Below are 26871 nucleotides of genomic sequence, written 5' to 3'. Positions count from 1 at the left end.
GATTCCTGAAGAAAGTAGAAAATGGCGGGGGTGAGGCTGGGAAAGACATGCTTGGTGGTGGGATGCTGTTGGAGGTGACAGAAGTGACAGAGAATTATGCGGAGGCTACTGTGGTGGTAGGTGAGGACAAGATGAGCCCTATCCATGATGTGGTGGAGGGAAGATGGGATGAGTGCAGACATGCGCAAGATGGAAGAGATGCAGGTGGAGGCAACGTTGATGGTAGAGGAAAGCCCCTTTCCCCCTTCCTTTGAAGAAAGTGGACATCTCCTTCGTCTGGAATGAAAAGCCTCATCCTGAGAACAGATACAGTGAAGATGGAGGAATTGAGAGAAGGTGATGGCATTTTTACAAATGACAGGATGTGAAGAGGTATAGTCCAGGTAGCTATGAGAATCGGTGGGTTTATAAAAGATATCAGCAGGTAGACTGTCTCCAGAGATAGCGATAGAGAGATCAAGAAACTGGAGGGAGTTGTCAGAAATGGACTAAGTAAATTGGAGAGTAGGGCGGAAGTTGGAGGCAAGGTCAATGAGCTCAGCATAGGTGCAGGGAGCAGCACTAATGCAGTTGTCAATGAAGTGTAGGGAGAGTTGGGGAGTGATACCAGTGTAGGCTTGGAATATGGACTGTTCCACGTGCTGACAGAAAGGCAGGCATAGCTGGGACCCATGCAAGTAACCATGGCTACATCTTTGATTTGAAGGAATTATGTTTTTAGAGCAGGTTTTCAAAAATTTGGAGAGATATTGAAGGAATTCAGAATGTCACATCCCGTGTGTACTGTCATGGTACTCAAAGACTTTGTTGTCAATGGAGAGAGTAACTTGACACACTAATGGTTTGGGAAGTTTGTGCGTTAGATTCTGTTATAGAAACAGGAAAGGGCTTGACATAGAAATTCCTTTATTTCAGACAATAGTTTAGTTGCTTCTCACTAAATGCAATTAGGTACTCATTTAATCATTCCTGCAACATATCAAGCTGATTCCAAGTCTTCTATGCCTGACGTGCTTATGCACAGGGAGACCTAAATCTGCACAATGGCATTCATGCACGTTTTGATATCACTACCCACTAAATTATATTGCTCTTGTTTGGTCCCTGAATACTACTCATCACTTTTGTCAATGTACGTGTGACTTGCTTCAGCCCAATTTAAAGGAGACCAATCTGATCAGTCTAATCTCTGAAGGCCAGTTTATGAGTTAATTTAGTTATACAATCCTTTTGAAAAATTTCTTCCATCATATACACCGAAATGTTTCTTCATCATGAATCTCACCACTGCCCACTTTATTGTGGACTGATAAAGGAGAAGGTAGTGTGGCCACAGTATTAAATAATGCCTTTATCAGTGAAGCTTGGATTGGTTTATAAGTTACAATGTCAGATTAAAACTTCTGGTTTGACCTGCAATAATCGCAGTGCTCCTATGCGTACCAAATTTTTACTGTTACTAGAAGTACTCAGAAATTTGATGGAGTCTCCTTACATGTGTACACAAAATAAAACAGAATCTGTTTAATCTTTTGCCTCATCAATCTCATTTATTGTGCTGACTCACTTTCATAGACTCTTCATCTCATGTTCTCGGTATTTATTATATATTTATTTATTTATTATTATTCTTTCTTTCTTTTTGTATGTGCTGAGTTTGATGTCTTCTGCACTGTGGTTGGATGCCAAGCTGGGTGGCCTTTCATTGGTTCTGTTATGGTTATTATTCTATAGATTTATTGAGTATTCCTACAAGAAAATGAATCTCAGGGTTGTATATTATAACATACAGGTAGATGTACTATAATAATAAGTTTAATGTGAACTTTGAAGTTTGATATTTACAAGGCTGATATGGAATCTGACAGCTGTAGTTTCTGATTATTCCAGTATGATTCCCTACTGAGTAATGGCTTTGACCTTGAGTGATTTGTAAACAATCAGTAAGTGTTTCCATATTGCAAATGCAAAGTCTCCCTGACACTGATGTAAAATACTGTCTCCCTTTTCAATTTCCATTCTGACGAAAGGAGCAGAAGCATTCTTGTACCTGACAGGAAGTTCATGGGATAATAAGAGGCTATCTGTTTCATTATTGCAACAAGGATGCTTGTTAGATAATCAGGATTAATACAGCTGTTTGTTTGCTATGAGGCTGCCTACTTGGCCACAGAGCATGTGCGCATATCATCTGAATTTCTATTAGACATCAGTCATACTCCCCATTGGCCTAAAATAGCTTACATGCAACTTGTATTGTCATAAACCTCTACTACAATTCTTTTCAGTTTACCGATCACAAAAAAACATTCATGTGAAAGAGATGATTAATAGCTGGCCAGTTCTTTTTTTACCTCTCCTGACAGTCAATAAACCATAGTCCATAAATAGCAAACGTTTATCTGGTGAATTCTGATAACTTACATTTGTCCAAATAGCAAAGGAAGAAATTATTCATAATCAAGGATATTTGGAAAAGTGTCATAATCATGGTAGCAGATGACCTAGCTGGCAACATTAATAAGTTCTTCAGTTCTGTCTTGTCAGCTTCCAAAGCAAATCTCTTAAGTGACCAACAGCTGCACTTGGAGACATAGGTAAATGCAGATGCATTAATCAGGAGCAAAAATTAAACTGAGGACTGGAAGCTGATAAAGTCACATAAGGAATTCACTAACCATGGGTTCAGCTTACAACCTCCCTTACTTATAAGATTCCATTATCTGCCGTGTTTTGTGTCTCTATTTATCACTTTACATCCTTCTGTTTAGGTTTTCAACTTTCACTTAAATTGCTGGCCCTCTTTAAAACATCAGGGAGTTAAATAATATGGAAAACTCTTAAGGAAAAATCTGCTGGACAGCAAAATGAGCTATGGTGCTACAAAAAATCTAGTACAGTGCAAGTTGCAAAAAAATTTAAAATAGTTAAAATGGATTTGTCTTTATTATCTTTATTTTTTTCCTCACATAAGTTCTCTAAGAGTGAATTTTATTCTATATCTCTGATTTTGGGTTGTGAGTTGTGAATTCTCTGAGGGTGAATTTCCTTAACTAGAATGGCCGTAATATGGGAGTCAAAGATAAAGGTAGAGGTTAGCTTTACTTGTCACGTACATCGAAACATGGAAACATACCGTACATTGATATATTGACTGCATTATGAATAAGCATTCGAGAGAACTAGATTTATGGTGCTATGATTTCAATTTTACAATACAGTCTGAGTATTTTAAATTGTTCCTGAAATAAATTCTGGCATAAAACTAGGATCTTTAATGGTGGTGAGAAAATTCATTATTCCTAAATCTGACTACTATGTGATAGTAAACTTACTGCAATGTGGTTGACTCATTACTGCTTGAAATAATAAAGCAACCCATTCACTTGAAAGACATTTCAGGGTAGGTATTAAATACAGTGACACACGCATACGTCTTGTGAAAAGAACAGGAAAAGAATCTTCCAAATGTGATTTCAGGACAGTATAAAAGAGATTTCCAAATACTGCTAGCTAAATGAAAGTTTTTCAAACAAATACCCTACTAAAATACATTTTATCATTCTTGAACACAGCCAGTGTTGTGCAGTGAAATATATAAATGTTTAACCATGAGATTAACTAATGCAAGTCCTGAATTCTCATTTCCACCACATGAATACAGTGTAGGATTTTTTGATGATGTTGTATTGACCTTCATGTATATTTTATAGAGATGGTTTGCAAAGAAATTAATTAAACTGCATTGAAATCTCCCCCAATCTTACTGGGTTAGGAGCATACAGACAATTCCTGAGATAACGTTACTAATGTAAGAAAGTCAAAGTATGTATGATCTTCGTTTTAAAGAAAAAGTCAGGGTTCATAACATTACAATAAAATAATTCCGTCAACTCTAATTCCTTTTCCAGTAGTGTACTGAAGAAAAGCTGTACTATATTATGATTAATACAGCAGGGAGACTAGCGAAATGCAATACAGCTTTTATATTCCATCCATCTATTAGCTCCTGCAGTTATATATTTGATAAATGCACTCTGTCGATAATGACAGATTTGTTCTTCAGTACTGTCCAGTTAGCTGGTCATTTCTTAGGTAACAATAGTGATGCTGCAGCTAATGCTTCTCTTCTCAGGGAAGAGAAGGTGAAGACTGGCTATAATTCCCATTCATATTGCTGTCCTGGGATGGGACTAGTCCTGGAAGCAGCATACACAGAGGTTGGCCAAGGACAAGGTGGAATTGTAATTTACTCAAAATTAAATATCGTATCAAGGCTGCATTTTCTGTGTTCAGGCAACCAGTGACGTAGATTTAGCAGAGCAGAGTGCTACCTACTTGGTGGTGCTTCCAGCAAATATTCTGGGTCAGTTTAATTAAAACTTTTAGAGAAACCCTCAGGAAGCATTGTTTTCTGCAATTTGGAGCTTATCACTTGGAAGGTGTACAATGGGAAACAGCTACTACTACATGAGAAACATAGAACAGTTTAATGGAATAAAATTGGACTTAAATGCCTCTGAAATTGCTACAGGAATTGTTTAATTTTTGCACTTGTCTGCATCAGTGATTTAAATGCATTTTCACAGTTGGCATTCTGTAGCAACACTGTTGCTAGGGAATAACAACATTGTGTGGCGTCATGAATTACATTCATTATAGCAGATTTACTTTGAGATATTACATCTCATTATCCTTTATATCTCATTTCTAAATGTTTGCACTTCTATAGTCTGGTAGAATAGTTTGTATGAAAATATTGTTGAAATGGTGTGGTTATGGGATTATGAAAATCATGGTGAGTTCAGAGCGAAATTCTGGTCTTCCGGATACAACTGTTATTTCAGCAATGTTTTACAGGATATTTAGAATTAATCCGAGGGGTTCATCTTGACTTTATCATAATGTAAATTGGAAAACAACAAATTGCCTGATGTTGGATGTTTCCCCTGGTGAAGGATTCTGGAAGGCATCGAAGTAAGAGGTGGGGCTATTTATAATTGAAATGAGAAATTTATTTACTCAAAAGTCAAAAATCTTTGGAATTCTGTACCCCAGAAAAATGTGATGGTTTTGTCAGTGATTGTGTTCAAAACAGAAATTGATAGATTTCTGAATTTGAGGAGTCAAGGATTATTGTGATAGGGCAGGAAGTTGAAGATCTGAGTTGTGATATCGTTGAATGGCAGAGCGAGTTCACGGAACCTAATGGGCTACTCATGCACATATTTTATATGTTGTAGTGTCCTTCAATCTCCTGATAATAATTTTGCTTCATATAAATATTCTCACTTTATGAGGGAGGTTATTTTTCTACACAAACTCAAATTTTAGGGAAATTTCCGTCACAGTGCCTCACACACTTGTAATCGCTAGCACATAGGAGGACAAACAGATAAACAAGAACACCATCACCTTAAAGTACCGTATTGGCATTATATTTCAAATACACTCCGTGGCCACTTTATTAGATATATCTGCCCGTTAATGCAAATATCTAATCAACCAATCACGTAGCAGCAACTCAATACACAAAACATGCAGACATGGTTAAAAGGTTGAGTTGTTGTTCAGACTAAAAATCAAAATGTGGAAGAAATGTAGTCTAAATAACTTTAACGGTGGAATGATTGCTGGTGCCAGATGAGGTGGCTTGAGTATCTCAGGAATGGTGTATCTCCTGGGATTTTCATACTCAACAATCTCTAGAGTTTACAGAGCAAGATGCAAAAAACAAAAAAGACTTCAGTGAGCAGCAGTTCTGTGGGCAACAATGCCTTGTTAAAGAGAGAGGTCGGAAGAGAATGGCCAGATTGTTTCAAGCTGACAGGAAGGTAACAGAAACTCAAATAACCACACATTACAACAGTGGTGTGCAGAAAGGCACATATATCAAACCTTGAAGTGGAAGAGCTAAGACCACGAACATACATTTAGTGGCCACTTGATTAAGTACAGGAGACCACTGAGTATATATTGCCATCATTTCATCATTACAGTCAAAATCATGGAACTCTGTGCCAAATAAACTTGTGTACCTTCACCACGTAAAATGCAGCAATACAAGAAAGGACCTCCTCATCACATTCCCAATTTAATTTGCAAATGAAAAATAAATGCTGCCTGACAGTCAATATTGGCATTCAGTGAACAAATAAAAATAGGGCAGAAGTTAGAAACCAAATTAATACTTTTTCTAATAAATAAACTTAAAATAATTAAGCAACACACATCAAAGTTGCTGGTGAACGCAGCAGGCCAGGCAGCATCTCTAGGAAGAGGTACAGTCGACGTTTCGGTAATTAATTTCTGTTTGAAATCTACCAGCAACATTTTTAATTGCCTATTAATTCAACTCTTCAAAATATATTGAGTAATTATTAGTTGCTTACCATTCATAGCAAAATCTGTTGCAATAGTCAAGAATCAGACAATATTTGAATCTGCATGTATACACGACTGCTTAAATTATTGCTTGTCAGTTGCAAATAGAAGACAAATGTATCTTCTGAGTTGGAGACAGTGGGAATTAATGTAAGGAATCTTCCAGTGCTGATTCAGCAGAACAGGAGTAACAGGCTTGGTCTTCCAAATTGTGCAACTAAATCACAGAGCCGTATTTTATTAGGAGAAAAGGAAACCAAAACCAAACAAATGGCTTTCATTAGTCCTGCTTTTGACCTGTGAATTGGTGTAGATAGGATCTGAATAAGGTCCATCATAAATTAGTTAAAATCATATCATTTTTCTCTTCTAGTGAAAGCCCAAACAAAATAAAAAGCTGTGATCTGAAAAGGTGGAGAATAAATTCCCTATAATTAGTTTTTTTTAAATTAGGTGAAGGCTGCAAAGATGTTTCCTCTGCCTGTTATTTTTTAAGAGAGTTTTGCAATATTTGAATTAAGAAAACAAAGCTCAATATGACAATGTGCTTTTATCTGGACACCATAAATGTTTTATTTCCTGATACTGATCATGAACATGTTGCATATAAAAAAATTAATGATTTTCACAATTCATTAAAACAATCCAACAAGCTAATTATATTAAAATTCCCAGTTGCATACAGAATGACAGGGGAGGTTCTTTACAACCTGCATGTACAACTGCTACTGATCTCTATCATGGAATAGGATTTAATAGAAGCTCATTGATTGAATATGGAAATGTTGTCATTAATTTAATGGCATTAAAAGGAAGATGCCAGCTTGATTAGAATTACTAAGGTGAATGTTTCTGTGTTTTAGGCCTTAAATTTTACCATGTCAATTGACGTGACTACAGAGACATATACACACTTTTTGTTCATAATTGCATTATACACAGGCAGACGGTGGGAATGCATGTTACTTAGGAAATGTAATGTATCATATTCTTGTGATCAAATTGTGACCAATCCTTCTGATTTTCATTCTTTAAAGTAGACATATGGGTAGGTATGCACTGCACCAACAAGGTTGAAAGTAAAGAGGAAAAAACTGAGAGATTTAAGCATTTAGATTTTCATAATCTCCTGAACTGTTATTTTTGAACTTTTTTTTCTTTGCTGCCAGCCATCATGACAGACTCTTATAGATTTTCAAATGGAAAACTCAATTAATTCAGGTTATATGAAGTAAAGGAAGAAGATTATTGAGGAGACACCAGCAGGGTCAGGTTACTTAAGTGATAGAAAATGCCCAAGTGAATGGAGGTGCTCATCACTCATTTTGCTAATTAGTGTAAAACAAATCTTCATAGTCAGGAAAAATTGTAGAAAGGCATTATTATTTATGCTGGCTGATTGTATGGAAGCCCCCTAAACAGCATGGTACTGTGTTAGAGGCAAGCAATTTTATCATCATCCACTAAGGCCTGAATGACAATGTACACTTACTAGACTTTAGGCCACCATCACTTGTTAATTGGCTTTCCCTGTTTTGAAGGGTTCTGAAGAGAGCTAGGAGCAAGTTTGTATTATTTATTGCAAGCACAGGAAAGTTGCATCACAGAGCTAGTACATTAGGTCAGGGGTCCCCAACCTTTTTTGCACTGCGGACCGGCTTACCCAGAGAAAGACTACAATGACCATGAAGCCTTGCATGGGCACCAGTGCGCATGTGTGTACCTGTCGATTTTTTTTCTCTGAAAATCGATTTTGGCAATTCTGTCCGGGGCTGGAGGGGGCTGTTATCGCAACTGGAATATAGGTGATAAGTGGCGAATACACTCAATTTCATTTCTAAAAGGGTTTATCTAATGAATTTAATATTAAACACACAGCGCACATTTTCCTCGCATGAATATAGTGATAAGTCAATTATCAGGGGAGGACAGGGGAGCTTGAAGTAAGTGTTGAACGAACTTCCAGTAGAAGTGGTAGAGGCAGGTTCGATATTATCATTTAAAGAAAAATTGGATAGGTATATGGATAGGAAAGGAATGGAGGCTTATGGGCCGAGTGCAGGTCGGTGGGACTAGGTGAGAGTAGTGTTCGGCAAGGACCAGAAGGGCAGAGATCGCCTGTTTCTGTGCTGTAATTGTTTTATGGTTATATAGGTCACTTATAAGTCAATAGCATCATAACATTTTAAGTATGTTTGGATATTAAACACACAGTACATATTTTCCCCGTATGAACATATAAAATCATTGCAACACACCAATATCGCTGAATCGGTGGTAGCCCTGGGCTTGTTTTCCTGCAATAAGACGATCCCACCGAGGGATGATGGGAGACAGCGATACTTGAAGGGGGTTCCTTATGTCCAGTCTATTCCACAATTTAGTTTTCGTTGCATTCATTGCAGAAAACTCCGCTTCGCAGAAAAATGTTGGAAATGGAAGCAACGTTTTCAGTGCTTTCATGGCTATCTCAGGATATTTAGCCTTGACTTTGATCCAGAATGCTGGCAGAGATGTTATGTCAAACATACTTTTCAGCCCGCCGTCATTTGCAAGCTCGAGGAGTTGATCTCCTTCCTGCGGTGACATGGATGACGCGTGGGTAATGACCTCGCATGCGTTCAAGCTCAACAGTGTGTGACAGGGAATGAGGAAAGGTGCAGCTGACTCCTATCGCCAAATCATATCATTTCCTCGCGGCCCAGTAGCACATGCTTTGCGGCCCTGTACCAGTCTGCGGCCCGGTGGTTGGGGACTGCTGCATTAGGTGATATCACGTGTCAGCTGCAGCAGGAAACTGAACCCCGTATTGCCTTCCCTTCAGGCAGGCATAGCCAGAGCAGTACGGGGATTGGTCGTATGAGATGCCGCAAATGGAAGGCCTCCTCACATCTATTTACAGCATTGCCACATCTTAGCAGCTATCATGTTACTTACTCTTCAAAAGTCTAAACAGGTTTCAGCTGCTTCTCCAGAATATTCTACCAGGTTCAAATTTAAACCTTGAATTTACATTACATTTTGTTAATCCTGTTGCTTAATCCATATCCAAAAATAGTTAATGTTTCTGAAATGCTGTTAAATGTTTTCAAATGGAATCACACTTTTTAAAATCCATTCTATCCTTTTAAATCAATCTATATGTTGTTTACATACTCAATGTATGCCTCGAGACATACCTTTAACCTGTGAACAATTAGGTGTTGATTCACAAAGTTTAGGGCTACTAGGAAAACTTACTGCCCTTCTGAGAGGAGCATCATTTCTTAACAATTTACAACTAACTCACACAAGTAGGTGATAATTGTTGCCACTGGCTTTATGCCTCTGCGAGTTCTTGATTGTGATTTGAATTGACCTTTCTAGGCTCTAGTGTGTTTTTAAAATTGTTCGGTTCTCATTGACTATTTACAAGTAATTGTGTGCTGTTTCGTATTTAGAGGCATGCACAACAAATGATTCCAGGCTGTTGCCTCTAGTGAAGTTTACAGTTTCTCTTCATTTCAGCACATGATCAAGAAGTCATTATTACTTCACACTTCATATCAAATTAGATGTGCTACCTGAGTTTACAACCTGAATAATATTTTAAAATTAAATCGATGCAATTATTGGTCTTGTAATTTTTTCACCCCTTTAACATAGGGAGAATTACATTTTATTAACAATTGAAGCTTCTTCATTAACTTTTAAAGTTGCTTCCTTGCTCATGATAATACCATATTATTCATTTCATGGTTTATTGCATGATCCCATTCAACCCAATACACCTGCTCTCTCGCCATATCCTTTGACGCCACAACCAATCAGGAATCTATCAACTTCTACTTTGAATATACTCATGGGCTTGGCTGCACCACAGTCTGTGGCAGACCATTCCACAGATTCACTACTCTTTGGCAAAAAAAAAGTTCCTCCTTACTTCTTTACTAAAAAGTCGCCCCTCAATTTTGAGGCTGTGCCTTCTAGTTCTGGATACACGCACCAGAGGAAACATTCTCTCCACATTCACCTTATCTACTCCTTTCAACATTTGGTAGGTTTCCATGAGTTCCCCACGCACTCTTTTAAATTCCAGTGAGTACAGACACAAAGCTGCAAATGTTCCTAATATGTTAACTCCTCCATTCCCAGAATCGTCCTCGTGAACCTCCTCTGGGCTGTCTCCAATGATAGCATATCTTTTCTGAGATAAGGGGCCCAAAAATATTGACAATATTCCAAGTGTGGTATGACTAGCATCTTATAAAGTCTCAGCATTATCTCCTTGTGCTTATATTCTAACTATCAGCTTAATACTTGGCTAAGAAAGGTAAAATTGCAACTGAAAAACATTTCTTCTACTCTGCCAAAAGATTTTGCTTATGTTGAAGAGTTTGTCAAATATTTGGTTCCGTGAAGAGTAGACATGCATATTGTTTTGAATGTTTAAGTAAAAGATAATTATTTCAAAATTAATTCAAGCTTTTTATGTCATTCAGCATATTTGATTTCTTACAAACATAAATGGTTCATTTGCATTTATTTCCAGCAGGCTAAAGTGCTTGACCAGGGCTCACAGCTTAAGAATAAGCAGTAGGATTGTAATGAGGAATATTGAATATTGCAGCACAGGAAAGGCCCATCGACACACCATTTCTGTTCTGAACGTCATGCCAATTTATACTAATCCTCTCTGCCTGCACTTGGTCTTTGTCAATCCATTGCATGCATGTTCATATGCCTGCCTGAATCCCTCTTAAACACTGATGTCATATATGTTTCTACCACCTCCCCTGGTAGTGGGTTCCAGGCGTTCTACTCCTTTTCTTTAAAAATATCTCACCCACAAAAATCTCCTGTAAATTTTCGCCCTCATCATAAATCTATACCCTGTATTGTTTGGTCTTTCCATCCTGGAGAAAAGGACACTTGACTCTCTACGCTATTTTCCCTGTCATATTTTTACAAACCTGTTAGGTCTGCCCTCAGCCTCTGACGCTCCCTAGAAAATAATCCACCTTTCTCTATCCCTTTCTTATAACTAATACTCTCGAATCCAGACAATATCCTGGTGAACCTCTTTTACACCCTCTCCAAAGCCTTACTAATATTCTTGAAATTCAACAACCAGTACTGTACATAACATGCCTGACCAAAGTTTTGTGCTGCTGCAACATAACTTAACAACTCTTTTACTCAATGCCCCAGTCAATAAAGGCAAGTATATCCAATCCTGCCTTTACCACCATATCTGCATGTGTGGCCACTTTCAGAAAGCTGTGGATTTGTATCCCAAGATTCCTTTGTACATCAGTGCTCATAAGGGTCCTATCATTTACTGTATACTCTTCTTGTGCATTTGACCTCACAAAGCGCAACACCTCATACTTGTCCAGATTAAACTTCAGAGGAGAATCTGTGCCTTTTGCAGAATAGTGAGTCTTTGGAATTCTCTATCCTGGAGGGCTATGGAGACTCAGTCATTGAGTTCATGCAAAACGGAGAAAAATAGGTTTTTGGGTGTTAAGGAAATCAAGGGTTATGATGATTGTGCAGAAAAATTGACTGGGGTAAATCTGCCATAATTTTGATGAATAGTGGAGTAATTTGAAGGATCAAGTACCCTTCCCCTGCTCCTGTTTCTTTAAGGCTCCTATTTCTTTAATAATATAGCAGGAGACATCAGAAAAAGCGGATCACAAAGCTATTGTGACTGTGCTGGCAGTGCCAAACATGGAGAAAACACTAAAATGTACCAGGAGTTTGGGGGAAGGGTTGGGGGAGGGCTGAAGAGTGGTGACTTCATTTCTTGCTCATAACCTAACAATCTAGGTTGTGATTTTCTACGTGATTATTTTCTCAATTGATTACTAAGTTTTGACTTAAATAACAATCCCTTCATATTCAGTATATCATTGTTAAGTACAAGGAAATGTTTGAATAATGAAAAACAAGCAAACATTTTAGGGATGTGTAAATTTATTGTAGCGTTTTTCAGTAGAAGCAAAATATGTAGTTTTTCTATATAAATATGGAGGAGCATAGAAAGAATTATTACTTACATTTTGCTGGTGACTGTAATTTTGCTCCAGTATTGTCAGATGCAGATATCTGGAGAATATTAATCTATTTGTGATATTTATCAGTTCATGTGCTTAAAGCCTTCCAATTCAGTAGTTTGGTTTACCTGCGCACTTATCATCTCTTTTATGCCATTATAGTGATTGTATCACAATTATAAAGGACTTGAAAGATACTCAATTGCTAGTGCTAAACACAAGTTGGAAATTCAAACAGCTGTTATGCTCGCCTGTCCATATTGAAATCAATAGGCTTGATTGCATTGGAACCAGCCCTTTTTTCATAGTCACCATGCACACTCGTCCCTGCAGTACACTCACCTTTTGTAACTCTGGGTCTACTGCCCAGTTAAAAACCTTCTCAAAATTCAACCAAGATAGAAGCTTTCTTCAGGATTTTTAAATGAGATCTTACTTGTGAAACTACAGAAAGTTAAGAAAAATGCTTATTAAATTTAATACAGAATTGTCGTGTGACTGGATATTCCAATGCTGTTAACTATTCTCACAGGGTTATCCAAGGTAATGCACAAATGCAACACCCCATAACTCTGCTGAGTGAATGAGTAAACTTGTGGTACAATGACAACTTAATGATAAACAACAACCATAATACTTCCTTAAAAATATATCTACTAAATATTTACCAATATTAACGAAAACTTAAGACTCACAGATATTGCTGTTTCAAGGGCAAATAAAGAGAGGACGGAGATGAATGTCTTTCCACCATGTGCTTCAAACTTAATCCAAATTACCCCACACAGGAAATGATGTTAAAAAACAGCTTTCATACAGAAAGTGATGTTCATTCAAAATGAAGAAGCTACAGAAGTTCGTGAACACAGCCCAGCACATCACACAAACCAATCTTCCATCCTTGGACTCACTTTACGCCGCACGCTGTCAGAGCAGTGCTGCCAGGATAATCAAGGACACGACCCACCCAGCCAACACACTTTTCGTCTTTCATCCCTCTTCCCTCCGGGAGAAGGCTCAGGAGCTTGAAGACTCGTACGGCCAGATTTGGGAACAGCTTCTTTCCAACTGTGATAAGACTGCTGAACGGATCCTGACCCGGATCTGGGCCGTACCCTCCAAATATACGGACCTGCCTCTCGGTTTTTTTGCACTACCTTACTTTCCCTTTTCTATTTTCTATTTATGATTTATAATTTAAATTTTTAATATTTACTATCGATTTGTACACCAGGGAGTGTGAAGCGCAGAATCAAATATCGCTGTGATAATTGTACGCTCTAGTATCAATTATTTGGCGGCAATAAAGTATTTGCATACAAAACAAACTGCACCGCTAGAGGCCAGAACACTCCCTGCATGGCATCCATAGAATGTTAAACTTAACTTCTAAAACTAAAACTCAAATGCTAATTTACTTTACTTTACTTTATACTTTATTGTCGCCAAACAATTGATACTAGAACATACAATCATCACAGCAATATTTGATTTTGCGCTTCCCGCTCCCTGGATTACAAATAGATAGTAAATATTAAAAATTTAAATTATAAATCATAAATAGAAAATAGAAAAATGGAAAGTAAGGTCATGCAAAAAAACCGAGAGGCAGGTCCGGATATTTGGAGGGTACGGCCCAGATCCGGGTCATTAAGTCTTTGGCAAAAGAAGGATAGTCTCAGAGCATGGTCTTATTACATTGTCTTTAGCCATTCTCACTTCAAAAAGACCAACCTTGATAATGTTCCTGGTGGGGATCAACAAGAAATGCTTTGCCAGTCAGCCATGTGGAGAAGGTGGATTGATTAGCTTGGAGCCCTCTTGTGGCATGATCAGCCAGGTTGTGATCAGTAGGAACGTGGTTCCATTGGCTCTTCTGCATTGGTTGCTTTATACATTGGATCCCATTATGCACATAAACATAGAATTTCCTTGTTTCATTATATATAATGAACAATCAAGAACAATTTTGTTTTCAGTAAAAAAACTTGTTATCATCTACCTCTCTGTCCAGCTCTTCAGTTATCTTCACTACCATTTCAACTGCTAGAGCGGCAGCACCAAGTTCAAGCCTTGTTATGGTGAGATCTGGTTTGGGAGCACGCTTTGTCTTGAATCCAACTTCACGATACTCAGCAGCATCTGTTACTTCAGCAGTATTAGCTGTAGTTGATGCACCCTGGAAGATGCAGACCTTTTTGTTTTGAGCTGTAGATAGAAGAATTGTTGTGCAGGTTTTTGGAATCTACAAACCTTTAAGATCCTGACGGGAAGAATACCATTGCTGTCACTGCTTATGTTTCTCGTTAGGGAGTAGAACATCCCATCCACAAATGTCCAAGGTCAACTCTCTTAACATGAAAGGTCTCTGGACACTGGATACTGGAGCAACATATCCAAGAGGATCAAATAGGCTGTTAATTGTTGATAGCATGCCACAGCACATAAAGGATCTTTCCGTATCAGTGACCTGGAAAGTAAGGGTGTTAGTAATGAGCTCCCACCCAAGGCCCAGACTTCAGAGCATAAGATGAAGGTCTTGTCCAAGATCAAGATTCTGTAGATCTTTGGCCAGACGTTCAGCTGGGAAATGTTGCATGACCTCTGCACTGTTGGGTGCAGTCTTATACAGTCTGAGATTAGACTGCATCAACATATCTTGTACTGTTTTCAGCATTCTGACTGCTCATTCTGCACTAGAAAATGAATTCAGGCCATCATCAACATAGAAACGCCTTTCTTATGCACTTCTGTGCTTCAGCCCCAAATTCATTCTCTCCCTCGATAGCTGTCTTCTTAAAGCCATAGATTACTACTGCTGGTGAGGGGAAGTTACCAAATACATGAACCCTCATGTGGTACTCCAGAATCTTGTTGTCTAGTCGGTCTCAAAACCACAAGAATATGAGGTAGTCTTGATGATCCTCTCTGAATGTGAAACTGGAACATTTGTTTAATCAATACAATGGATTCAGTTCATAAGCGCATGAAGACCCAAGCAGGCTGTTGCTGAGGTCTAGAATCCACAACAACACATTGTTCAGAGATATGCCTTTGAACACTACATTTGAATCAAAGACAATTCATATTTGTGGAGTTTTCTGTGGGTAGTAAACATCTAATTTGGGCAAATACCAGTTTTCTTTGTTAGAATCTGGTGGAGGTACTAAGATTGTTCCTGAAAAGTTTCTCCATGAACTCTGCATAATAATTTTTCATATCTTGTTTCCTTCTGAATGTGTGACCGAGGGTCATGAGTCAGTGAGGGTGTGCTCCCTAAAATTTGATAGGAGTTGCCGTAGCGAGTGAAAAGGAAAGGGAGCTACCCAACCGTTTGACTCGTCTTTGCTAAACTCTTTGTTTATGATTTGGAGGAAGACCTCATCTTCGATGGAAGGCGCCAGCTTATAATCATCTTCTGAATGAAAGAAGACAAGCTTGCTTTAACCTATTTGAGCAGATTTATGTATGATAGGGGGCCAGCTTTGTTTACCGACAGTCTTCTCATTCACATAGATACTACTCTCACAGGGTCTGAAATGACTTGGGCGCCAATTCTCCAGGACATTAGTCTTAAATATGCTGACAGTGGGCAGATGAGCACCAACAAGACAGACTTCACTCACTATGACCTAACCCAGGTCGGGTTATTGGGCCTAAGGTGCATTGAGCCGACCATTGCGCTGTTTACATACATTTTGTGGACAGATGGTGTCTCTGCCAAACAACAGTAGAATCTCAACAGAAGAGTCAAGTGGGGGAATCTTGGGAGCTATGTCCTTAAGATGTAAATAACTGCGTGCAACTTCAGAAGTTAGGATTTAATCCCTGTTGTTGGGAATATGGTCGCATTCGATGAGGGTTGACAAGGTTAATTAGACCTCCACTCCTGTTGACTCCATGACAAATCCATTAGCTCTTCATCTGGCAATTACAATGTTCTAGAACATGTCTTTAGAGTGTATGGGGAACCTGAATTTTGAATACTGAATATGTCAAAGAATGCTGATTTTGCGAAAGACACATTGCTCTGATCATCCAAAATCACATATGGCTTTATTTTTTGCTGAGATATCTTTTCGGGTAGATGTTGACTGGACGTATTTTAGTGCAGGGTTTGCCTTAGAAGTCTTTCCCGCATACTTCTGTGCACCAGGAAGTAGCTACATCTGGCGGGTGCTCAGCTGGCTCCTCACCATTCTCTGCTGTGCGTGTGCTGGAGCCAGCAGTAGCCCAAGGTGCAGGCCCTGAATAAATTGCTGCTTTGTGCTGGTCACTACTATACTCAGTGCAGTGTATGATAGACACAGGAGATTCTTCAGATGCTGGAGTACAAGCTAGAAGGTGATAGTTGAAGCCAAGTGGGTGGGAAAGGTAAAGGATGTCTTGTCAGCTATGTCCTTAGGATGTGAATAACCATGTGCAGCTTCAGGAGTTAGGATTTTACTTGGTGTGCTTTTGAAGCACAACATTTGAAACACATTGTGTGTTCTTTTAGAAAGTGTTTCTGGTCTGCAGGTGTTTTTTTTTCTCTGAATCCTCTGCATTTTCTTAAAGGGTGAGGTTTCTTGTGAACAGGGCATTTTCTATTGTGGTTCTTTACTGAGTTTTCTACTTCAATTTTGTTAAAGGTTTTGGTTTACCATGCTTTTGCTGGAGACCTCTCTTTGGATGAGGTGTCGCCGGAAGTTGAGAGAACAGAATTAGAGTCATTTCATATCTCTGTGTGACGGCAGATAAGTTCCACAAAGAATAGAATTGACAGATAGAGGGCACGATGTTTCATTTTACACTTGAAACCTTCAGTTATACCCTGCTCTTGGATACTGTTCAGTAGTTCCTCCACTGTAGGGTTTATTCCTTCTGTTGTGCCCAAGAAACTCAGTCCTTGTACAGAGGCTAGAGGTAACCCACATTTTCTGTGGCTTGCAATTCTGACAACAGATCTGCAAGCTCCAGTAACTTGTACAATTCTTTGTGTGAGAGCTTTAAAAAATTACCTAGTCTTCTGAGGAGAGATTCTTTAGTTGCCTCTGGAGAGCCATAGCATTTGTCCAGCCTCTGCCAGAACATTTGTAAACCAGTAGCTGGATTATTAATCAGAACTGCTCTAATCCTTCTTGAAGTGACTCCCCATAAAGCCATGTACAGAGAAGGTATAGCTCTTTGCTAGGTTTGAGAATTAGTCCTTCTAAGGCATTGTGAAAACTTGATAACTGGCAGACTGGTTGGCAAACACTTTTAGTCCCTGCTGTGACTAAGTCTCGACGAGCCAGACACCAAACCAAATCTAATGCTCCTGCAGCTCCTGCTTGAGAGCATTGCAGAGACTGGTTTGCCAAATGTGAGTTCTGGGATGGATGAAAGTTCAGACTATCCATGCCTGTGCAGATGGAATTGGCATCCATAGTAACTCTTGACTGAAGTCTTTGCTGTGATGGAACTGTAGATGAGGTGTTGTGGGTATTTGCTGCTGTAGACCTTGACCATCAATACCTGGACAGTGTTAAAGGCAAGTTGGCTGTGTGGTGTGGATAGCTTCTTCTCATACAACCAGTGCACCGTCTTCCTTCTATCCAAGATGCGTTGGGACATATTTTTTAGTAAGCTGAATTGGCTGTTGTGATGGCAAAGCATGCCTGATTCTGGTTATATGACTCACTATGCGTAAGTCATCTTGTGCTTCATACGACTTTGCATCTGCTGAGGCAGCCTCAGCTTTATGCTGGATTAGAAGTTGACTTTATGGTCTATGCCGTTCAGACATAGGTCATGTATCTTAGAAGATGACTTATCTTTTCATTCTGCCTTCATAGTGCCTATGTACAAAGATATGCAGTGAGTTAAGCACCTTCTCAAAAACAGCCAAAGTAGAAGCTGTCTTCAGAGTTTTAATGAGATATTATTAGTGAAACTGCAGAAGGTTAAGTAAAATACATATTAAATTCAATACAGAATTGACAAGCTTCTGAATATACTAATTCTGTCAATTATTTTCACAATCAGTGTTAATCAAGGTAATGCACACAGGCAACACTGCATAACTGTGCTTGTAAACAAGAGTAAACTTGTGTTACAACGATAACTTAATGATAAACAATAAACATAAGACTTCCTTCAAAATATATCTACTATATTTTTACCAATATTAACAAAAATGTAAGACTTACAAATATTGCTGTTTCAAGGGCAAATAAAGAGAGGAATGGAGATGGACGGATGTCCATCATGTGCTTTGAATTTAATCCAAGCTAACCTGAGCAGGACATGATATAAAAAACAGCTTATGTATAAGAAGTGATGTTTCTGACCAGGTGAACTCTAGGGACAGGAACAGTGGGCTTCTGGAGAGCTTAAAGCCACACCTCTTCTGCTTTTCCCCGAGGTGAAGTATTCTGTCAGCAATGAGTGAGCCTCATATTGAGATCCTGTCCACTGGTGGCCTTCGGACACCCTATGTTTTAGGAAGCCTTTGCACTGTTCACAAATTTAGGAATGTTGAAAACAATTAAAGTTTTAAAAATGCATAAATAATATTTAAAAAATTTAAATTACAAAATAATTCACTTGACTTGAATTCATTAAAATGTTGTTAGTTGAAAAAACATTCTAAAAATAAGCATGCCTCTTTAATGGAGGTTGGTAGCCTATTCAAATGAATGGGGCCAGATTAGATATGGCAGCTTTGATAGGCATACTTCAAAGCACTTAGTACTTCAACAATACAGTGAGCCAAAGACCAGAATGCATAGATGATGTATCACGCCCAGGAAGTGGTTCTCAATGGACCTGTCAACTTGTCATCAAGATGATGGAACTCCATGATACTCAATGTGCAAAGACAAGTAAATTAGCAGACCAATGCTCAAAAAAATTAATACTGATAATTAAAAAGGTTTTAACTTGCTCCAGTTTTACTAATTGACACTGTATTTTGTATTTAGTTCATTTGAAACCTAATTACTTTTCCTAGTATATAAAAGTAAAAACTAGACTGTCAGCACCGGCAAACCTTAATGTACTGAATAATGACTCTGATTTGGGAAAACATTATGACTCATGAAGTCTGTGAAATTAAAACTGCACACTTTGAAGATTGAATGCTTTTGAAAAGCTCATAAACTGCAATTACGAGGAAATAGCCAAGACGCTCATGAAACCAAATAGCACAATTCCAATATGACAACTAAGAAAAACTGCGCACATTTTAAAGTGTTGCAATGTAACTCTAGCTGCAAGTCAGTTAAGAATGCTATCTGAGAGTTCTTAAATGTTGTGAAACATGTAATTTGTAATCATAAATAAAAAAACTGCACATATATAAAAATTTCAATAAATATAGAAAATTCTGGAAACACTGAGCAGGTCAGGGAGCATTCGTAGAGAGAGAAATAAAGTTACATTTTCAGGTAGAAGAACTGGAAAAGACAGAAATTACACATAAATTGTAGACATCATCCAGTCAGTGGATTAAAGCAGCGGTCCCCAACCACCGGGCCGCAGACCGGTACCGGGCCGCAAAGCATGTGCTACCAGACCGTGAGGAAACGATATGGTTTGGCGATAGGGGTCAGCTGCACCTTTCCTCATTCCCTGTCACGGCCACTGATGAGCCATTACACATGCGAGGTCATTACCTGCGCGTCAACCATGTCAGTGCGGGAAGGAGATCAACTCCTCGAGCTTGCAAATGACAGCAGGCTGAAAAGTATGTTTGACATAACATCTCTGCCGGCATTCTGGATCAAAGTCAATGCTCAATATCCTGAGATAGCCACGACTGACTGAAAACATTGCTTCCATTTCCAACATATCTCTGCGATGAATACAACGAAAACTAAATTGCGGAATAGACTGGACATAAGGAACCCCCTTTGAGTATTGCTGTCTCCCATCACCCCTCGATAGGACCGTCTCATTGCAGGGAAACAAGCCCAGGGCTCCCACTGATTCAGCGATATTGGTGTGTTGCAATTATTTTATATGTTCATATGGGGAAAATATGTGCTGTGTGTTTGATATCCAAACATTACTTAAAACGTTATGATGCTATTGACTGTTAAGTGACTTATATAACTATATAACAATTACAGCACGGAAACAGGTGATCTCGGCCCTTCTAGTCCATGCCGAATGCTACTCTCACCAAGTCCCACCGACCTGCACTCAGCCCATAAGCCTCCAATCCTTTCCTGTCCATATACCTATCCAATTTTTCTTTAAATGATAATATCGAACCTGCCTCTACCACTTCTACTGGAAGTTCATTCAACACTTACTTCAATCTCCCCTGATAATTGACTTATCTCTATATTCATACGAGGAAAATATGCGCTGTATGTTTAATATTAAATTCGTTAAATAAACTCTTTTAGAAATGAAATTGAGTGTATTAGCCACTTATCACCTATATTCCGGTCATGACTAACACTCCCCCCACCCCCGAACAGAATCGGCAAAAGCGATTTGTAGAAAGAAAATCGACAGGTCACGACGCGCATGCGCCCTGGTGCCCGCGCAAGGCTTCATGGTCATTGTAGTCTTTCTCTGGGTAAACACAACATATTTGACTGCTACTCTTGTCCGTTGGCAACCCTACCCCCCTCCCCCCAGTCGTCCGGTCCGCAAGGATATTGTCAATATTAAACCGGTCCGCAGTGCAAAAAAGGTTGGGGACCCCTGGATTAAAGGGAGTTGCAGAAGAAAGAGAAAATGAACCAAGGCCATAAATGAAGCTAGTTAGAGAGTAAAAATAAAAACAAAAGTCACAAAAGTTACACAGTCCAAATATGTGGGACATGCCCAAAAGTTCAGGTTCTGCCTTTCGAGAGAGAAAAACTGAACCAATGTCACATATGGATGACGCAGAAAAAATGATCAGTTATGGCTTTTATCTTTTTAGCAAAGAAGGATGAGAGATGATTTGATGGAGGTATACAAGATGATAAGAGGCAAAGATTGAGTGAATAGCCAGAGACCTTTTCCCAGAGTGGAAATGGCTAATAAGAGGGGGCATAATTTTAATATGATTGAAAGAAAGTATAGGGGATGTAAATTTTTCACACAGAGAGTGATGGGGTGTGAAACACACTGACTGGGGTGGTGGTAAAGGCAGATAGATTAGGATCATTTCAGAAACTCTTAGATGGGCACATGGTTGATAGAAAACTGGAGGGCAATGTAAGAGGGAAGGATTACTTTGATGTTAGAGTCACTTAAAAGGTTGAGCTGAAGCGCCTGTACTGTGCTGTAATGTTCTGGATTCTATGATGTTGATGTTACCTAAAGCTGCAGAGCCTGAGACTGACTTTGGAAGGCTGCAATATGCCCTGAAGAAGGGTAAGCTACTCTTCCTCAAGTAAATTTGGCCTCATTCTAACAGTGCAGGAGGTCAGAGACAGGGAGCTCAGAGTGAAAGAGGGATGGAGAATTAAAGTGGCAGCTAACAGGGAGCTCTGTCAATCCTGCAGGTTGAACATAGGTTCCCTGCAAAAAATAAATCCATTTTTTCCTCCTATTTGTGAATACTGAATAAACAGAATGGTGTAGCATAACTGCAAGTGAATCTATTCCTCAGCTTGAGGTACTTCTTGGGCCCTTAGTAATTAGAAAGGAAAAGATAATAGGGCAAGTATTGCAACACTGCAGTTGGAAGTATTCAGAGCCATAAGAAAAGAAATGGTGGTGGAAATGGAGAGCAGAGCAGGTAGTCACAAAGGGAGCAGCCCCCTCTAAGTACTGAAAGAGTTGGGAAGAGTGAGGTATGTCTGGTTGCAGAATCTTGATGTAGGCAAAGGGTGATCCAATGAATATAGAAATTGGTGGGATGCTTGGTGAGAATCAGGAGAACACGATCCTTTCTCTGTCCAATGAGTTGTGGTCAAGGAGTCAATGAACAGGGGAAGCCACAAGTTATGATGAAGGAAGACATCTCAGAGGCATTTGTTTGGAAAGTTCCAGAGATGGTGGAATGGAAAAATAGAATTAATCCCTTACAGGAGATACAGTGGGAGGAAATACAGTCAAGGTAAGAGATGGATAGATTTGTGACTAGCCTGGCCCCTGAGATAGTGACAGATCCAGAAAAAGAAGAGGATTTCAGAGTTAGAACCTGTAGCCATTAGATGCAAGATGGATTTGCTAGTAAGTAGAAAAATATCACCATGACTTAAATATTTGGCTTTTGGCTCCAACTAGTACTAATTAAATAAAGGTTTTTCACCTAGAAATTCATTCAGAAGCAGACTACAATGGTATTTCACATCCATCTCCAATATCAAGGGGTGAACACGTCCCTGGACATTCATGCTAGATGTTCTATAGTTCAGTGCATATTTTTAAAAGATTGAAATTAAATACATATGAGGTAATGTCACTTGATTTCTGATGGCTGCTGATGAAAATATAAAACACATTCACAGTTCACTATCAAGAGCTCTCCCTTTCAAAAAGATTTTTCAAGCTAGCTTACGTAATAAAAAAGATACACAAAAAGATACGTTATCCTAATACTTCAGATAAAAGAGTATTATTAGGACAATAAAACACAATAAATTTCATGATGCATTTTATATATAAGTTTGATAAGTGGAATGCTCACATCAAGACTTCATTATTCTATTTGTCAGTGACAATTTTGTCTGCAACAAATCACCTTGTGCATGTATTTTTAAATTGCTAACAATGAATTAAAAATTAAACACTACAAATATAAAAGTTGACTGTGCTTAAGCTTGGTACTTCCTGAATGTTAGCATTTTACAATATAAATTTGAATTCTAATTCTTCCAAGTTAATCATTACAGCATTTTATAAAATCACAAACATCCACATTTAGAAAATGGAATTACTGATTTTCACTTGTTTAGAATTGAATTAAATGCAGCAAAATACCTGAATTTTTTAATATTCATCCATTTTATTTTCCTACAAATGCATTTAACACCCAGATGAGCCCAATTAATTTGAGCAAGCTTGATTTATGTAATTGCTTCTAATATACTTTAGGGGTGATGATAGGAAGAATTTATATAGTTATATAGTCTGTTTTATGCTTCAAATTCTGATTAATAAAAATTCAAAACAAATGCACAGCATTTTATCTGTTAAAGTTATTTAAAAGATAAAAAATCTAATAAGCCACAATCATGAGGAAGGTTTAGGGAATAAAGTGTTGCCCTGAATAAGAAAATATCAATTTTAGGAACTATTTTTATCTCAGTGAATTATTGTTTGTTAGTTTTCCTTATCAGATTTAAGATAGTATTAATTTCTGTATTGATTCACATTTTTTCCAATCAATTCATCAGAGATGTTTGTCCTAATGAAGAACCATGTTGCTTGCAATTGTAATCTATGGCCTTGGTGCCATACTCGTACCAATTACAACCACCAGCTCAGTGAGTCCTAAGTACTGGTGTCCTGGGACTTGCCTGAGTGACATTGTGTGACTTCACTTTGGATATACTCTATTATAAGAGATTTTGCTGATAAAATTGAATTACTTTGAGATGAATTGATTGTTGTTCAGAAATACTGTCATTTGCCTTAGAGAGTAGTTCCATTGATTGAGAGGAGCCCCTTGACCTCTTATTTGATTGAACAGGTAATGATTACATCTGTAAAATGTGAATCAAATAAATAGAGATAACCGCCAAAGCTATCAAAGATTCTGCCTGCCTTCTGAAGAGGCTGCAGTATTGTCAAAGCTCTCCTCAGATCTGAAGTATATTTCAAGTGTGTGTGGGCTTGGTGCAAGCATAGATATTTGATATATGATTGATTTTATGAATGAATAAATTAACCTGTTGATGACAACTATGGCGATGAGTTATGGGTGTAGAACAGCAATAACAATATCTTTGGAAGATAATAGCCTTCCCTGATGAACATTTAATAGATCATTATCTGCCTTTAATAATGTAACAAAACATATGACAACTGCCTAAATTCATCGAGTGCCACCTCTCATAAAATTTACAGATTGGTCAGTGATTCATTAGGTCATGTAATATTATCCAATCATTGCGGTGTTAAATTAAAAGTCTAGGCATTAACGTGTGGACCACTATAAGTCTTTTTAAGTGACATGTTGCTGCTAACAGTTTATTGAATATGTATAACCTCTGGAAGAATTATAACAAATTATTACTACAGTGCTAAAGCTTAATGCAGTTATTGCAATAAACCTTAAACCTTCCTCATTGTGTCAAGAAATAATCTTTACTCCAAATTAATTTATAAGACCTGTAATTTGATGTACGCTACATAGTAGAGTAGCAATGAGTACACTGATGATACTGAACTGAGTGAATAATGTACTGCAAACCCAAATTTGTAATGATAGTATGATAAAAGAATGGTGAAAAGTTATTGGAGTGGAATCTAATTGCAATATTATTTAACACAATGATGGGCTTTCTGGTTTAATATTTAATAGATCATTATCTGCCTTTAATATTATGGTAAAATGTGACAACTGATAGAATTCATTGAATGCCATTGCACATAAACTTTACAAATTAGTGAGCTATTTATTTAATAAAATCGGGTTCTACATTGAGAAAATTTAAATGCATGTGTTAACATGTGAGCTGATATAAGTCATTCTAAATGACAAGCTTCAGAAGTAATTGCTTATGATTCATCAATGCCTATACACCATTTGTGAAAATGTCCCCATCTTCAGTCCGTAGTGCTGTCAGTCATTAGGTTCTGACCCCCAACAGCTGTGACATTGAGCTGTCAAAGAAGTGAAAGTTTTCACTGCAGAATGCAAAAAAGCATTATTAATTAACTTCTTAAGTATTAAATACTGATAGATTGTAACATCCATTGTAGGAAAGCAAAACTTGAAGTCAACTTCTCTAATGTTTTCAGATATTAAAATTCCTCATGTTTTGAAATATTAGTGCAAGGAAATTGCAAAATACTTTCATAAACTTAGATTTTTAGAACCAGCTAGCTAATGAAGCAATAATTATGGCCAAGCAATAACTAAGAATTCACTTAGATCTCATGGAACTAAAAGTTTTTAGGGCATATGACATTGAAGCTGATTTGTAAAAGCATTATATTTGTATCAGTTTAAGAGATGGTGCTGAGGTGGAAGAAAGCAGTGCAGCTGCTTCAGATATATTGGGTTACCGATAGCAACTCCAGATTTACCCCTTTACGCAAAACAAATGCAAATTCCAAGAGTATGTGTTAGGCTATCAATTATCCTCTTTTTTTTTTATCTTTTCCAAGATCATATCCGCTTTAATTTTTTAAAGATCAAACCAGATAAGCAGTTTCTTTCCAGACTGTGGTTGCTTCTTCTGGCAATCAAAGTGCTTAGACATATTTTGAGGAATAAGAAAGGCTATATTACCTCCCAGTTGCATCCTGTCTCTACTTCCATCACTGACAATGTAAATTAACTAGAAGCAAGACAATTCTGCCTGTGGCATTATGGTGATGCTCACAAAGAGACAGAATGCCACACTATTAAAAGTGGTTGGGTCTTTGAGATGTGGATTATACATGCCACTGCAGAATTTTAAGAAAAACAGTAATAATTCAGTTTTGTAAAAGCATTTGATTAATTTGAAATAAAATGACATAGAAAGGGAGATATTTCCTAAGTTATTGCAGCATAAAACATCATCCAAGGGCAGTGCATGGAAAGAAATCAGGTATGGTGCTCCCTACATCTGCAATAGGGCAGCAAGCTTTGTTGTAAAAGTGTGCTTTTCTTTTAGGCAGGAGGCAAACATTACCACCCAACTTGTGCGAGGTGTGTCAGATGCCACCAGATGTTCACAGAGGGAGAAGAAATGTATCTAACAGGTATGTGAGACTTGTATGGAATAAAGACCACAAAACCAGACCATTCATCCTAACCAAGTTGTTTATAGTCTTCGCAAGCCTTGTTTATCCTTCCTTATACAATTCTTTCAGTTCTTTTCTTCCTTGCACGATTATCAGGCTTCCCTTTGAAGATGATTCATACTATTTGCCTCAAAAACTCCTCACAAATTCACAACATTCCCTTGGTAAAGAACTTACTTCTGTATTTCCTATCATATTTTAGGAAAAATGTCTGTTAGAGTGGCATAAAAATATATATATCTACAGTAGAAGAAACAACTTTAGGAAATTTGATATGAAGGTCACTCAAAATGTAAGCATTACAAATGATTATCTGAACTTGGCTGGTGTTAAACATGACGGAGTATGTAATATTCTGCTGCTGATCACAATGGACTAGATTCTGCTGACAGCAATTTTGGCTCGTAGCTGTCCTCTGAGTAACCTAGCAAGGCATTCAGTTCAAGGCTGGGCTAGCCAGCAAAATCCACATTCCATGAATGATTTTTTTATAAAATATGACAGATTATTAAAAGAAAGAAACAATTATTAACCATGGGATAAAAAAATACACCCTTCCCAATTGTCCAATTCA

General features: G+C 38.0%; 1 protein-coding gene across 1 annotated transcript in view; it reads left to right on the top strand.

Moving 5' to 3' along the window:
- ablim3 (actin binding LIM protein family, member 3) overlaps positions 1-26871 on the top strand; it is a 323415-nt gene that overhangs the window by 213575 nt on the left and 82969 nt on the right. Inside the window, exon 7 of the mRNA XM_072263720.1 lies at positions 26168-26255. Within this exon, the coding sequence (XP_072119821.1) occupies positions 26168-26255 (88 nt within the window). The remainder of the gene's footprint in view (positions 1-26167; positions 26256-26871) is intronic.

Source organism: Mobula birostris, chromosome 7, assembly GCF_030028105.1.
Source record: "Mobula birostris isolate sMobBir1 chromosome 7, sMobBir1.hap1, whole genome shotgun sequence".
Lineage (NCBI taxonomy): Eukaryota > Metazoa > Chordata > Chondrichthyes > Myliobatiformes > Myliobatidae > Mobula > Mobula birostris.
This window is presented reverse-complemented; position numbering and strand designations above follow the sequence as displayed.